This window comes from Microcebus murinus, chromosome 17 (assembly GCF_040939455.1).
Source record: "Microcebus murinus isolate Inina chromosome 17, M.murinus_Inina_mat1.0, whole genome shotgun sequence".
NCBI lineage: Eukaryota > Metazoa > Chordata > Mammalia > Primates > Cheirogaleidae > Microcebus > Microcebus murinus.
Window position 1 is genome coordinate 17,333,717 of NC_134120.1, and position 12,597 is coordinate 17,346,313.

General features: G+C 38.4%; 1 protein-coding gene across 2 annotated transcripts in view; it reads left to right on the forward strand.

Moving 5' to 3' along the window:
- Positions 1-410: 410 nt before the first annotated feature.
- Positions 411-12,597, forward strand: part of TXNL1 (thioredoxin like 1) — a 31,270-nt gene continuing 19,083 nt past the window's right edge. The window contains exons 1-3 of one of the 2 annotated variants that reach the window (XM_075993840.1): positions 411-732; positions 7,042-7,117; positions 11,702-11,798. In XM_075993840.1, coding sequence (XP_075849955.1) covers positions 11,742-11,798 — 57 coding nt within the window. In that variant the 5' untranslated portion in view covers positions 411-732; positions 7,042-7,117; positions 11,702-11,741. The remainder of the gene's footprint in view (positions 733-7,041; positions 7,118-11,701; positions 11,799-12,597) is intronic. The other variant, XM_012745513.2, reaches the window with a different exon arrangement.

The following is a 12,597-nucleotide window of genomic DNA, read 5'->3' on the forward strand; positions in this document are numbered from 1 at the left end:
ATTCAGGACAAGACCATCCTCAAAGAACTTCCCGAAGGGACCTTCTGACTTTATTTAGGTAGCAACCAGGAACCCCGGAGAAAAAGGAGGCCCTTTCGCTGTCCTATCCCAGAAATCTCGGTAAAAGCGGGGATGGGGGGGTGGGGGGGTGGAGCGGAGGGCGGTCTATCAAACGCGGACGAATACATGAGCGTTTGAGTCACAGTCTGCGCCTGCGCTTGTGAGCGCTACACATAGATGCCTGCGCCGCTCACTGTACCACGAGGAGACTCAGTCGAGGGTGGCGCTACGCTTCGCGTTTTAGGATTGGGCGATGGGAGCCGAAACGGACGGCGCGGAAATGACGTCAAGGCGCGCAAGCGCCGGCGGCCCTGCCGCGCGGTGGCTGCTGGGTCCTGCTCGGCTTCCTTTTCCTCGCCTCTACCCTCCCCCCCGCCCGTCCCCGCCTCCTCGGCTGCTCCGCTCCCTGGCGTGACTCGGCACTGAGAGTCCCGGTTAGAAGACGCCGCTGTCGCCACCTCCTCTGTCCAGGCCTTAGCCTTCCTGAGCGTCTCTCCTTCCTCTCTCGGGTCGTCTTCGCCTTCAATTTCGAAGTCAGTGGCGTCGCAGCTGCCCAACCCGGCTCTCTGTGAGGATGGTGGGAGTGAAGCCGGTCGGGAGCGACCCGGATTTCCAGCCAGAGCTCAGCGGCGCGGGCTCCAGACTCGCCGTGGTCAAGTTCACCATGAGAGGGTGAGGCCAGGCCCGAGCCCCGGCGGCCCCGGTCTATCTTTCCGTGCTTTCCTTTCACTCTTTCCCGGTCCAGGTTCCCTTGCTTTCTCCTGCTCTAGAGTGTCCAGCGCCGGCCGAACTCCCAGGCCGCTGCCAGAATTAGGCCTCAGCTCTCGGTCGTGAGCCCCCGTTTATGTACATGGGGTTTCCCACGCGGGCACGGAGGCCTGACCGGCTACCTTCCCCAGTTTAGGAGATCCCCGTCTGCCCTTCTTGAGTCCTCGGACAAACTCTGCTCTTAGGGGTGGTCTGCCCCTATTCCTTCCAGTCTGTGGGTGTCTCCCAGAGCCTTCTCTGTTTCCTCCTGACCCCTTCTTTCTGGGATCCAGCTGTCATTTGCATCTTAGGGTCTCTGAAAGCTTAATTTACGGAACCGTTTGATTCTCTTCGCCACATGAATCTTTGTAAAGCTTTTAGATGATTCAGGTGGGGCTGTCCAACTTACCTGCGTAATGCTGAGTCCTAAATTTCTGCGAATGCATTTTGAATTAAGTTAGGTCAGGATGCTTTTTAATTTTCTTAACCTATATGTTCCTCCTTTGGTCAGCAGTTTTATACTTTAGGCTTTCCTATGGTATGCTATTGCATCTTATCACACAAATCACAGTACGTATACAACATATTACAAGTGGACAGGTAGACGTCTGAGTTTGACCAGACTCCGTTTTTCATTTGGTGATTTAAGAGGACAGGGATCTTGAAAGATGTTAACTGTGTTTGGTACAACAAACTAACAAAATGTATAGGTCGCAGAGCTGTGGGCTTGTAATGTTCCTGTGTGAGAGTGACATGTTGGAACTCGGCATTGAAAACCAAAATTTCAGCGAGTGTGTTTTTACAGATCTCCCCTTGTGTATGTAGGTACCTGGTTAGAAGGATTAGAGGTCTCCACCTGATTGACCATGACCACCTGGCGCTATTTTTACATTTATACCAACTGGTATGACTGTTTATGTAATGTGCTTCATGTCTAAGTAACTATATAAACATAAGGCAGTATTTTGAATCTCAGAGCAAAAAATGTAAATCCTAGCACTATGCAGTAAATTTTGAGTATGTAAATGGTGGCATTAGGATTGGATAATATTAGGAGATTGGGGGGTGCAGACAGGTGAGAACAAATTAGGACTATTTTTGGACCTAGTTTCTCTTACACAGAATTCAAAAGGGACAGTATATTGGATTTAATAGGGTGGGCTAGTGTACTGATCTTATATGTGAACTTTCACATTTATTAAATTGAAGAGGATAGATGATTATATTGTTATGATATATCCCCCCTTACCATAGCAGAAGAAGAGATGATAGGTGATTAATAATTTCTTGATTGAAGTGAGAAAAGTGGGGAAACTTTGCTACCAAGGAAACTCTTTTCCATTATTAATGTGGTGTCATTTAAGGTATAACCACGAACATTGACTGATAAAGAACTGTGTTATTTATATTTAAAACGATACTCTAACGGAATGAAAATTATATTTTTGTAAAAACTGAGGGAAAGTTAACGTTTGAATTTCAAGAACTTACAAATTCAAAAGCATATTTAGGTTACATTTATAAATCTGGTCAGATTGTATTTGCCTTTAAAGTTTCTTGAACATGTTGGCCATTAATGGGTTCCCATCTAAATGCATTGTCAACAAGACCCCAGATTTCCATACATGGGGGGGGGGGTCAGTATTAGACAGTCAAACAACTATATGAAGTAAAATCCTGTAGGAAACCTCTTAGATCAGGGTTGATGCTGTCCCATTTTAGGCTGAGGGCATAGTTTTCTCCAGCACCTATTTTACTACTTTTCCAACCCTGTTTGAAGCCTTATTTCTTATTTTCAACCTCTATACCTTATGTACCCTCAGTCTAAATTAATTTTGCTAAAGCAATATGTATTGCTTTAAAAAATAGATTGTTATTCTTTTTAAGAATCTTTAGTGCCTCTCCAGAAAAATATATGTAACATAACATTGACCATTCTAACCATTTTTAGGTATACAAATTGTTAGTATTTAGTATAGTCAGCTCTCTGCATCCCTCAGTTCTGTGCCTATGGATTCAATTGACTGTGGGTCAAAAATGTTTGGGGGAAAAAAAACTTTTTTCGTTGTCTTTATTCGCTATATTTCCTAAACAGTACAATATAACAGCTATTTACATAGCATCTTGTAGTTATTACCTAAACAATACAACAACTATTTACATAGCATTTACATTGTATTAGTTATTATAAGTGTTCTAGAGAGTATTTAAAGTAGGCTAAATACAAATACTATGCCGTTTTGGGCATACCCAGATTTTGGTAGCACTGGAAGCCTTGGAACCAGTCCTCAGATACCAGAAGATGACTGTACATTCATTATGTTGTGCTACCATCACCACTATTTCCTAGAACTTTTTCATCATCTCAGACAGAAACTCTGCATCATTATACATTATCTCCCTATTCCCACTTTTCCAGAGGACCAAAACTCTGTACCCATTAAACGAGTGGTCCCCAACCTTTTTGGAACCAGGGACCCGTGGCATGGAAAAAAATTTTTCCACGGATTGGGGGAGAAGAGATGGTTTAGGATGATTCAAACACATTACATTTATTGTGTACTTTATTTCTATTATTACATTGTAATATATAATGAAATAATTATACAACTCACCATAATGCAGAATCTAATGCTGCCTCTGATTGTACAGGTGGCAAAGCTCAGGAGGTGATGCGAGTGATGGGGAGAGGTTGTATATACAGCTGAAGCTTCTCTTGCTCTGGGACCACTTGTGCAGCCTGGTTCCTAACAGGCCACAGACTGGTACTGGTCCTTGGACCAGGGGTTGGGGACTGCGGCGTTAAACAGTAACTTGCCCCTTCCCACTTACCTCCTGGGTAACCACTATTCTACTTTGTGTCTCTATGAATTTGCCGATTTAAGGCACCACATACAAGTGAAATAATAACAATATTTGTACTTCTGTTTTTGACTTATTTCATTTAGCATAATGTTTTCAAGGTTCATCCTTATTATAGCATGTATCAACATTTCATTCCACTTTATGGCTATGTAAAATATTTCTTTGTGTGTATATACCATATTTTGTTTATTCATGTGTGAATGAGCACTCAGGTTGTGTATGCCCTTAGCTACAGGGATCTCTTTCTGAGTTTCTGCTTTTAATTCTTTTGGGTCTATACCTAGGAGTGGAAATGCTGAATTGTGTGGTAATTGTATGTTTATTTGAGGAACTGGCAAAGTGTTTTTCATGGTGGCTGAACCATTTTACATCCCCACCAGAAATGTAGGATAGTTCTACTTTCTCCACATCCTAGTCAACACCTATCTTCCATTTTTTTTGGTAATAGCCATCTGAATAGCTATTAACTATTTCATCATGTTTTTGATTTGCATTTCTCTAAGGTTGTTGAGCCTGTTTTCATGTACTTATTGGTCATTTGTGTGTTTTCTTTGGAGAAATGTCAATTTAAGCCCTTTGTCCATTTTTGAATTAGGTGATTGATTTCTGTGTTGTCGAGTTGTCAGAGTTCTTTATGTATTTTGGATATGTTAATTCATTAACATATATAATTTGCAAATTTTTTCCCACTATGTGAGTTACGTTTTCACTTTCTTGGTGGTGTTCTTTGACGCACTATTTTTTAATTTTGATGAAGACTATGTATTCTTTTGCCTGTGCATTTGTTATCATATTGAAGAAATTGTGAGATCCAATGAAGATTTCCTTCTGTGTGTCCATCTAAAAGAGTTTTATAATTTTAGCTCTTAAGTTTAGGTGTTTGATCTTTTTAAAGTTAATTTTGTTATATGGTATGAGGTAGGGTCCAGTTCATTCTCTGGCATGTGGTTATCCAGTTTTTCTAGCACAACTTGTTGAAAACTGTCTTTTCTCCATTGAATGATATTGGCTCCTTTTCCAGGGTATTTTTTTTTCCTCCAGGCTGGAGTGCAGAGGTATGATCATAGCTCACTATAACCTCTTAGGCTCAAGGGATCCTCCCAACTCAGCCTTCCAAGTAGCTGGGATTATAAGTGTCAGGTTTCAGCCTGAAATGTCAGTACTTAGGGCGCTCATGGCTGAAGAATGATCACATGCACCAAAGTAAGACAAGCAGGAAAATGAGGTTTATTGAGGAGAGAAAGATAGGATTATAGAGCAAGATATAGGTTTATAGAGTGTGATACATATGCCACAGATGATGACTGGACCCATTGTGACAGCAAAGGGAGAGCAAAAGAAGGGCAAAAAAAGAAAAGGCCTATTTATGCATCTTGTTCTATACTGCCTGGAATGGGACCTCCCTCTGGAAACCACTTTGCACAGTTGGGCTTGCATGACTTAAGTCTTACTTCACGTGGGTTCTAGGTCACTCTTTGGACTGTATTATACCTAATGCTGTATGGCCCGTGGGCTAGAGTTCTCTGCATTCTTTTGCAGCTGATTGGCAGATTCACAGGGTATCCCCCCAACCACTGCTACGCCCAGGTATGGCAGTTGCTTGGGAAGGGATTAAGGTGGGGTGTGACCAAGATGAGGGTCCCCAGGTGACCTTCCCAGGTGGGACAATTGCAACAAAGCAAGACACCCACTTTTTATCCCTAGGAAACCCGGAATCCCTCATTATCTACCTAACATAAGCATGAGTCACCCCACTCCATTCAGAGTAGCAGGAGGTCAGTTCACTGTCCCTCAGACTGTTGGAGAGTGCGCACTGTGGGCCCTGGATGTCAGCTGCTAATCAGGACAGGCAGTGATGGCAAAAACACCTGGAGGGCTGGATAAATGTGCTAGGCGCCTGCATGTGGCCCGCGGGCTGTAGTTTGAGGACGCCTGGTTTAAGGATTCAAATAGTCAGCACTTACATATTGCTTAGTCTGTGTGAGGGGCTTGTTTAAGCATAGGTTGAGTCATTCAATCCTCAGAATAACCCTAAAAATTATCCCCACTTTACAATTGAGGAAATTGAGTCAAGTTAAATAACTTGTTTAAGGTCTCATTGGTGAATGCACCATTTGAATTATAAAATGCTATTCTTGCTCTTTCCAGCCTAAGGAGAAAGGAAATGTAGATTCACTTCTATCTTTACATTTTTTGATAACATGTTGCCTTGAATGATTTAACTATAGCTCCCTTTGGAATTCCCTTCACTCTGATATTATTTTTCCTACCTGTAAAATGGGAATAATAACTTATAACTTATCCATATTGTTTAGAGAATGAAATTATATACATATGTGAATTATATATTGTAGTAACATTTTTAAAACAGGAGTCTCCAAATTGTTTCTTCTTAAATATACCCAGATACATCTTAGTTGTTATAAGCAGTGACAGTTTTGTTGTTAAAGTTTGAGGAGGTAAATTGTTCAAAGAATATACATTTCTCCCCCATTAAACAGTATGAATTATTTTAATCTTGAATTAATGAATGTATTATTTTTGTAGACAGTGGTTACCTCATATTCAATTTTCTTAAAGCAGGCCTTTGTAGTTGGTAAGGTGTTATTGTTACCATCCTGGAAGATGCCAGTGTATATTAGAATGTTGAATTCTGATAGTTATGAGAGCTTGTCCAAATAATACATTAATTACATAACATATTAATTACGTATTGCAGAATTGCCTAGGACTAAAGGTAGTTTATGGAATTACAGAGTTAGCAGGCCCAGTTCGTAGGAACCAGGGAGATAATGTTAGTGAATGAAGTAGGTAGCTATAAGAGAGAGGCATGTTGAAGCCCTTGAGAACATATAGTTGTTTATTTGTTTTATTAAGTAAACTTTTTATTGAAGTATAACATGTATACAAAAATTTGCAAGAAATAAGATTATTACCAGCACCCCCATCTCTTCTCACCTTCCTGGCTTCTTCGCGTTACTCTCGAGTTTGAACACTGCAGATTAGTTTTGCCTAGATTTGTACTTTATACAAATAGAATCATACAGTATTGTAGTCTGTCTGGCTGCCTTTCAAAAGTATATAAATAGTTTAATCTTGGTAATTAATTTAGAAATAACAATGAAAGGCACTGTGTAGATCACTGGTAGGTCGAATTCTAACTTAGTACTTAGTTGTTCTTGGAAGTTATAAAGCTTAAATATGGTGGGTGATGTGAGTTTAAGGGTTTCGTGAATACATAACATGTAGTAGGTGCCCAATGAATGCTAGCTATTTTATGTAAGTAATAGGACCAGTTATATTAATAATTATGTCTGCCCATTAGTAAACACAGTATTCAAAATTACTTGTTTTTTTTTTTCCCCACAGTATTTGTTAATTATTTGTTATCAAGAGGAACTATTCTTTAACCCACATATTCATGTTTCATAGCTCAGGAACACAGGTCAGTGACAAACTTCTATGTAATTCAACCCAAAGAAATTCTTTGTATTAATGTTTCAGAATCACTTGGCACTCTGAAAGATACCAGTCTTCTTCATCTCCTCAAAATCTTTCATGGAATCATAATTTCTGTAGAAATCTGCACATGTCTTCTTTCTTGGTTCAGCCACAGTGAACTTATAGAGAGCTGCATCCCCCAGGGATACTACAAATGATCCAGAAGGCTACATATTTGAGGTTTCATCAAAGCACTGGAAGCCATGGTAGTTACTGTCCTTGATAGGTATGTCAACCTCAGGATGTCTTTCCTGGCTGATGGAGAAATGAACTGTTGAAATTGCTTATTTCAAAGTTATACCTGCAGGGTATAACTTTTAACTATGGCTTTAGAAAATACATTTTTCTTTATCCATTTACCAGCTGTATGTGTTTATACAAGTATTGCTCAAGGTAGAACACTGGCTACTGTAGCAAATAGGGAGGAACAGTTAGGAAGTTCATGAAATAGAATTTATATTATGACTGTAAAGAAAAATCTTATTTATTAATAAGAACCTAATGTAGTGCTTTCAAAAAAATCTTTAGGAGTTGACTGTTCTGGTTGTAGCCCTGTCACTAACTAGGGTTTTTTTTTTTTTATCTTGGACATGTTATTTAACTTTTTTTCTTCAGTTCTTATCAAGTAATTATGTTAGGTTACATCAGTTTTAAACTTCTAGTTTTGGGGGTTTGGTTCTTTATGTATTGTAGAAAGCTAAGGGTTTGCCTGCTGTATTCTCTTTCTCTCAAAAAGTGGAGGGTCAGAATCCTTCTTACATATTTGTTTTGTATATTGGGCTGAAAAGATAAACTTTCAGCCAAAGAGAAGGTTCAGAGTAGGTTTCTGTTCATTTCCAAACTTCTGAACTAGATGATCTCTGAACTCATTTACAACAAGGTCAAAAATCCTGTATTGTTTTAAGGGCTGCTAATCAAAAAAGTATAATTCTGAAATTTAGGCATACTACGTGCATAATACTTTACAGCTGGCAATGATCCTTGAAGAATCTAGTCCTCATTTTATACAGAGAAATCAGATGACTTGTTCATGATCTCAGCTAATGGAAATGTGTTTACTCTTGAATGTTAATGTTAAGGAAAGTAAACGTCTTATTTAAATAACATCAATTTATTTGAATGATTGTATTGTGAAAATATGCTGCTGTATATATTTGTGCTTCTCTGCTCAATGACTTATTTTGACTTTTGACTAAAGTTCCAACCTATAATGGCTAACTAAAATTAAACTAAGGATCTAGATAATGTTATATCTTGAAAGGAAACAGTTATTTGCAAGGTAGTCATTTTAGTCTGTTCAGCTACAAGATGTGTTTCTTTAACATCAATTCATGCATTCGTGATTTGTGAATAGAGAGTTGATGTCAGTATAATGTGGAAGTTTTGTTGGTTCATATGTGATTTTCCTAGGTAGTGAAGATCAAAAATAGAAATAAAACCTTTGACTGAAAGGAGAAAAGCTCTCAGCCACACAGATGGATTCCCTTTTGTGTTTATTTTCAGAAAGTTTATTAAAATTAAATATCAGCACCAGCTCCTAGCACTTGTTCCCCAGAAGTGTTTATTTTCACCATTGCATTTCCTCCTGTCCCTACCTTAATGACAGCCCCACTGGCTCAGAGCTCCACTTCCGTCTGCATTGTCAGAACACCTGTATGCATAATTTCCACTTGATGGTTTTTGTTCATTTCAAATATCTCCTAAGGTAGCCTCCAGATCTGAAGTCCATCTATTTTCTGAGTCCCAGTTACTGTTCTTTTTTTTTTTTTCCTTAGTGATCCTTTTACAAAGTTGCATTGGTTTCAGGTGGTTTGCCTCAGTCTTATTTTTCTCATAAATACTCTTATTTGGAGTGTATGCTTTTCCAGAAGTGTGATTTTCAGGAGTGGGTATGTTGTATTACAACATAAATACCTATGTCATTTGTGACACCTGTTTAAATGCAGTAAGTGTTAAATTCTCTCAACCTATTTAAATATGTTTAAATAAAAATAACCTGCCATCATAAAAAGACAAAGGATGCAGAATTAGGATACTTAAAAGTCTTCCCTAAGCTCTCTTCTTTTTCTAGTCCCACTTTGCAGAAGTAATTAATGTTAACTGTTTTTTATGTCCTGCCACACTTTCTTTCGTTTGTTTTTTTCTGTGTGGTTCCCACCTCCACCTCCACAGCCCCGTTTTCTGAGATGTGATCTTGCCATGTTGCCCAGGCTGGAGTGCAGTAGCTGTTCACTGGCGTGATCATAGGTCAGTGCAACCTTGAATTCTTGAGCTCAAGTAATCCTTTGGCCTCAGCCTCCCAAGTAGCTGAGACTACATGCTCAGCTCTGCCTAACTTTTTAGTATACATTTACATATATACATAATTTTAAAATGTGATCATGTAGAACATTTTATTAGTAGACTTCTTTTCCCAAACACTACAAATTATCAGCTGGTATGGATGTGCTATAATTTTTAAAACTATTTTTCCATTGATTGCCATTTAGATTATTTCTAACTTTTTACTATTACAAACATGTTACATTGAATTTTCTTATTTTACATATAATTTTATTATATGAGTGACCATAATTTACCCATTCTGTTGATAAGGATTTGGTTAATTTCTAGTTTTGGACTATTAGAAATATTACTACTAGTAATATTTTTTCAAATGCCCTAAGTTGAACATTTCTGTCGGCTGTATCTCCCAGGAATTTTTATAGGTCTAGCTTGAGCACAGTTCCTTTTTTTTCCCCCAAATGGTTATGCCAGCATGTACTTGTCACTAATAGTATATGAAAGTTTCGTTGCTCCACATTCTTTACAATACTTCATTCTTATTGTAACTATTTTGGTGGAGTTGGTTTTAATTTGCACTTCCTTGGTTCCTTAGTGACTAATGAAGTAGAATGCCTTTTCTACTTCATAGAAAGTTTTTGACTATTTGTTTTATTTATTGACTGGATAACCTCATTTGTCAAGTATGTATTAAAGAGTTTATCCATTTTTCTTTTGGGTCTCAGTGTTGTTATTGATTTCTAGGAGTTCTTTACATATTAGAGGTGTAAATCCTTTGATATGTTTTTTTTTTTGACCATTCTCTTAATTATTTGAGACCACTCTCAATTATTATGGCATTATTTGACAAATAAAAGATTTTAATATCTTCTAGCTTATAAACTATATTCTAATATGATAATCCTTTTTATTTGGTTTAGTGCTTTTCATGCTCTGTTTAATTTTTGCTTAGTTCAAGTATTTAAAAGTGTCTTCTGTATCTTTTCCTAAAACCCTTACTGTTTTACCTTTTACATTTAGCTCTATAATCCACCTGGAATTGGGGTTTTTTTGGTATGGTATACGGTAGGGGTCAAGATTCATTTTTTTTCACATATAACCATCCATTTGATCCAGCACTAGTTATTGAAAAGACTGTCCTTTCCTCACTGCACTGCTTTGTCAAGTTTTTCATAAATCAGCATACTGTCTGTGGGGTGGGGCTGTTTCTGGACTGTTCTTTTTACATAAGTTTGTCTGTCCTTGTACCAGTACTGTATACTCCTAATTAATAAAGTTTTGTAATAGTTCTTAATATCTGGTAACGTATTTTCTTCAGCTTTGATTCTCAAAATGGCTTGGGCTCTCCTTGGTATTTCCCTATTCATTTTAGAATTTAAATTTGTAACTTTATACAATAAAACCTGCTGGGATTTTATATCCATGTTAAAGATCAAAGTGAGAATTGATAGCTTGGCAACACTTAGTTTTCTAATTCGTAGGCATAGTATATTCCTGCCATTTGTTTAGGTTTTCTTTTATTTCTCTCAGAACAAGGCTGGACTTAACACTATCAGACATGAAGACTTTATATATATATAAGTTATATATATAACATATACAAATTATATATAATTAAAATTATATATTTTTCACTATTTTTTTTGGGGGGGGCCCAGAGTATCACTCTGTCACCCTAGGTAGAGTGCAACATAGGTCACTGCAGCCTCAAACTCAGGGGTCCACAAACTACGGCCCGTATGCCACGTGCAATCTGCCAAGGACATTTATCCGGCCCACCAGGTGTTTTTGCTGCCACGCCAGGTGTTTTTGCCACCACTGCCTGTCCTGCTTAGCAGCCAACTTGTCCGGGGCCCACAGTGCTTATGTGTGGAATGTGCGCCGCACTCTCCAAGGGCCCTCCAACGGTCTGAGGGACAGTGAACTGGCCCCCTGTTTAAAAAGTTTGAGGACCCCTGCCTCCTGGTCTCAATCAATCCTCCTGCCTCAACATCCCAGAGTGCTAGGATTACAGGTGTGAGCTACTGTGCCCAGTCTGACTTAATATATTAATAATATGTTTACTTATTAATGCAGTGTGGTATTGATACAAGTGTATGTAAATAATCCAGTGGTAAAGACTGGACAATTGAAAGCCAGGAGTATCAGTGTGTGTTTTATGTTTTAATTGAAAAATGTTTTAGAGTATAAATTAGTGTAATCTTTGGTGTTATTTTCCTTAATGTCTTGTTTCTCATTCTCACAGGTGTGGACCATGTTTGAGGATTGCCCCAGCATTCAATTCTATGAGTAATAAATATCCACAGGCTGTTTTCTTGGAAGTAGATGTACATCAGTGTCAGGTAAGGGAGAGGAGTCCTTTTTTTCTTTTTAATTTACGTTGAAATCACTTTGAAATCTAACATTAATATCCTTCATTTATGTCTTTATGCACATAGTATTTATTCCTTTGAGGATAGGAATATGTTATGTTGACATGATTATTACAGATGTCATTATGGCTACATTAGTTAAGCGTAGCACGTTATTAATTGCTTCAGGTTTGTATTAATATCCCTCTGATATAAAATTAATATGTTTAAACTAGTAGGTCACCTGGCAGTTCTGTGTTTTCTTTGTTTATCTTTTGCAAATCTAGAATTATGTCTTATATTACTGAGGGATTGGCTGATTATAAAGCCATGGCAAGGGATTCTTGGTGATAGTGTGATTTGAATTGATTGTTTATAATCTTACCTCCAAAGTGGCATACTGAGCAGAACCTTTACTTATTTATTTGTTTATTTTTGAGACAGTCTCACTTTGTTGCCCAGGCTAGAGTGAGTGCTGTGTCATCAGCCTAGCTTACAGCAACCTCAAACTCCTGGATTCAAGCATTCCTCCTGCCTCAGCCTCCCAAGTAGCTGGGACTACAGGCATGTGCCACCATGCCCAGCTAATTTTTTCTATATTTATATTAGTTGGCCAATTAATTTGTTTCTATTTTTAGTAGAGATAGGGTCTGGCTCTTGCTCAGGCTGGTTTCGAACTACTGACCTTGAGCAATCCGCCCTCCTCTGTCTCCCAGAGTGCTAGGATTAAGGCGTGAGCCACTGCACCCAGCTGAGCAGAAACTTTAAAATGTTGATTAGCCACACTATT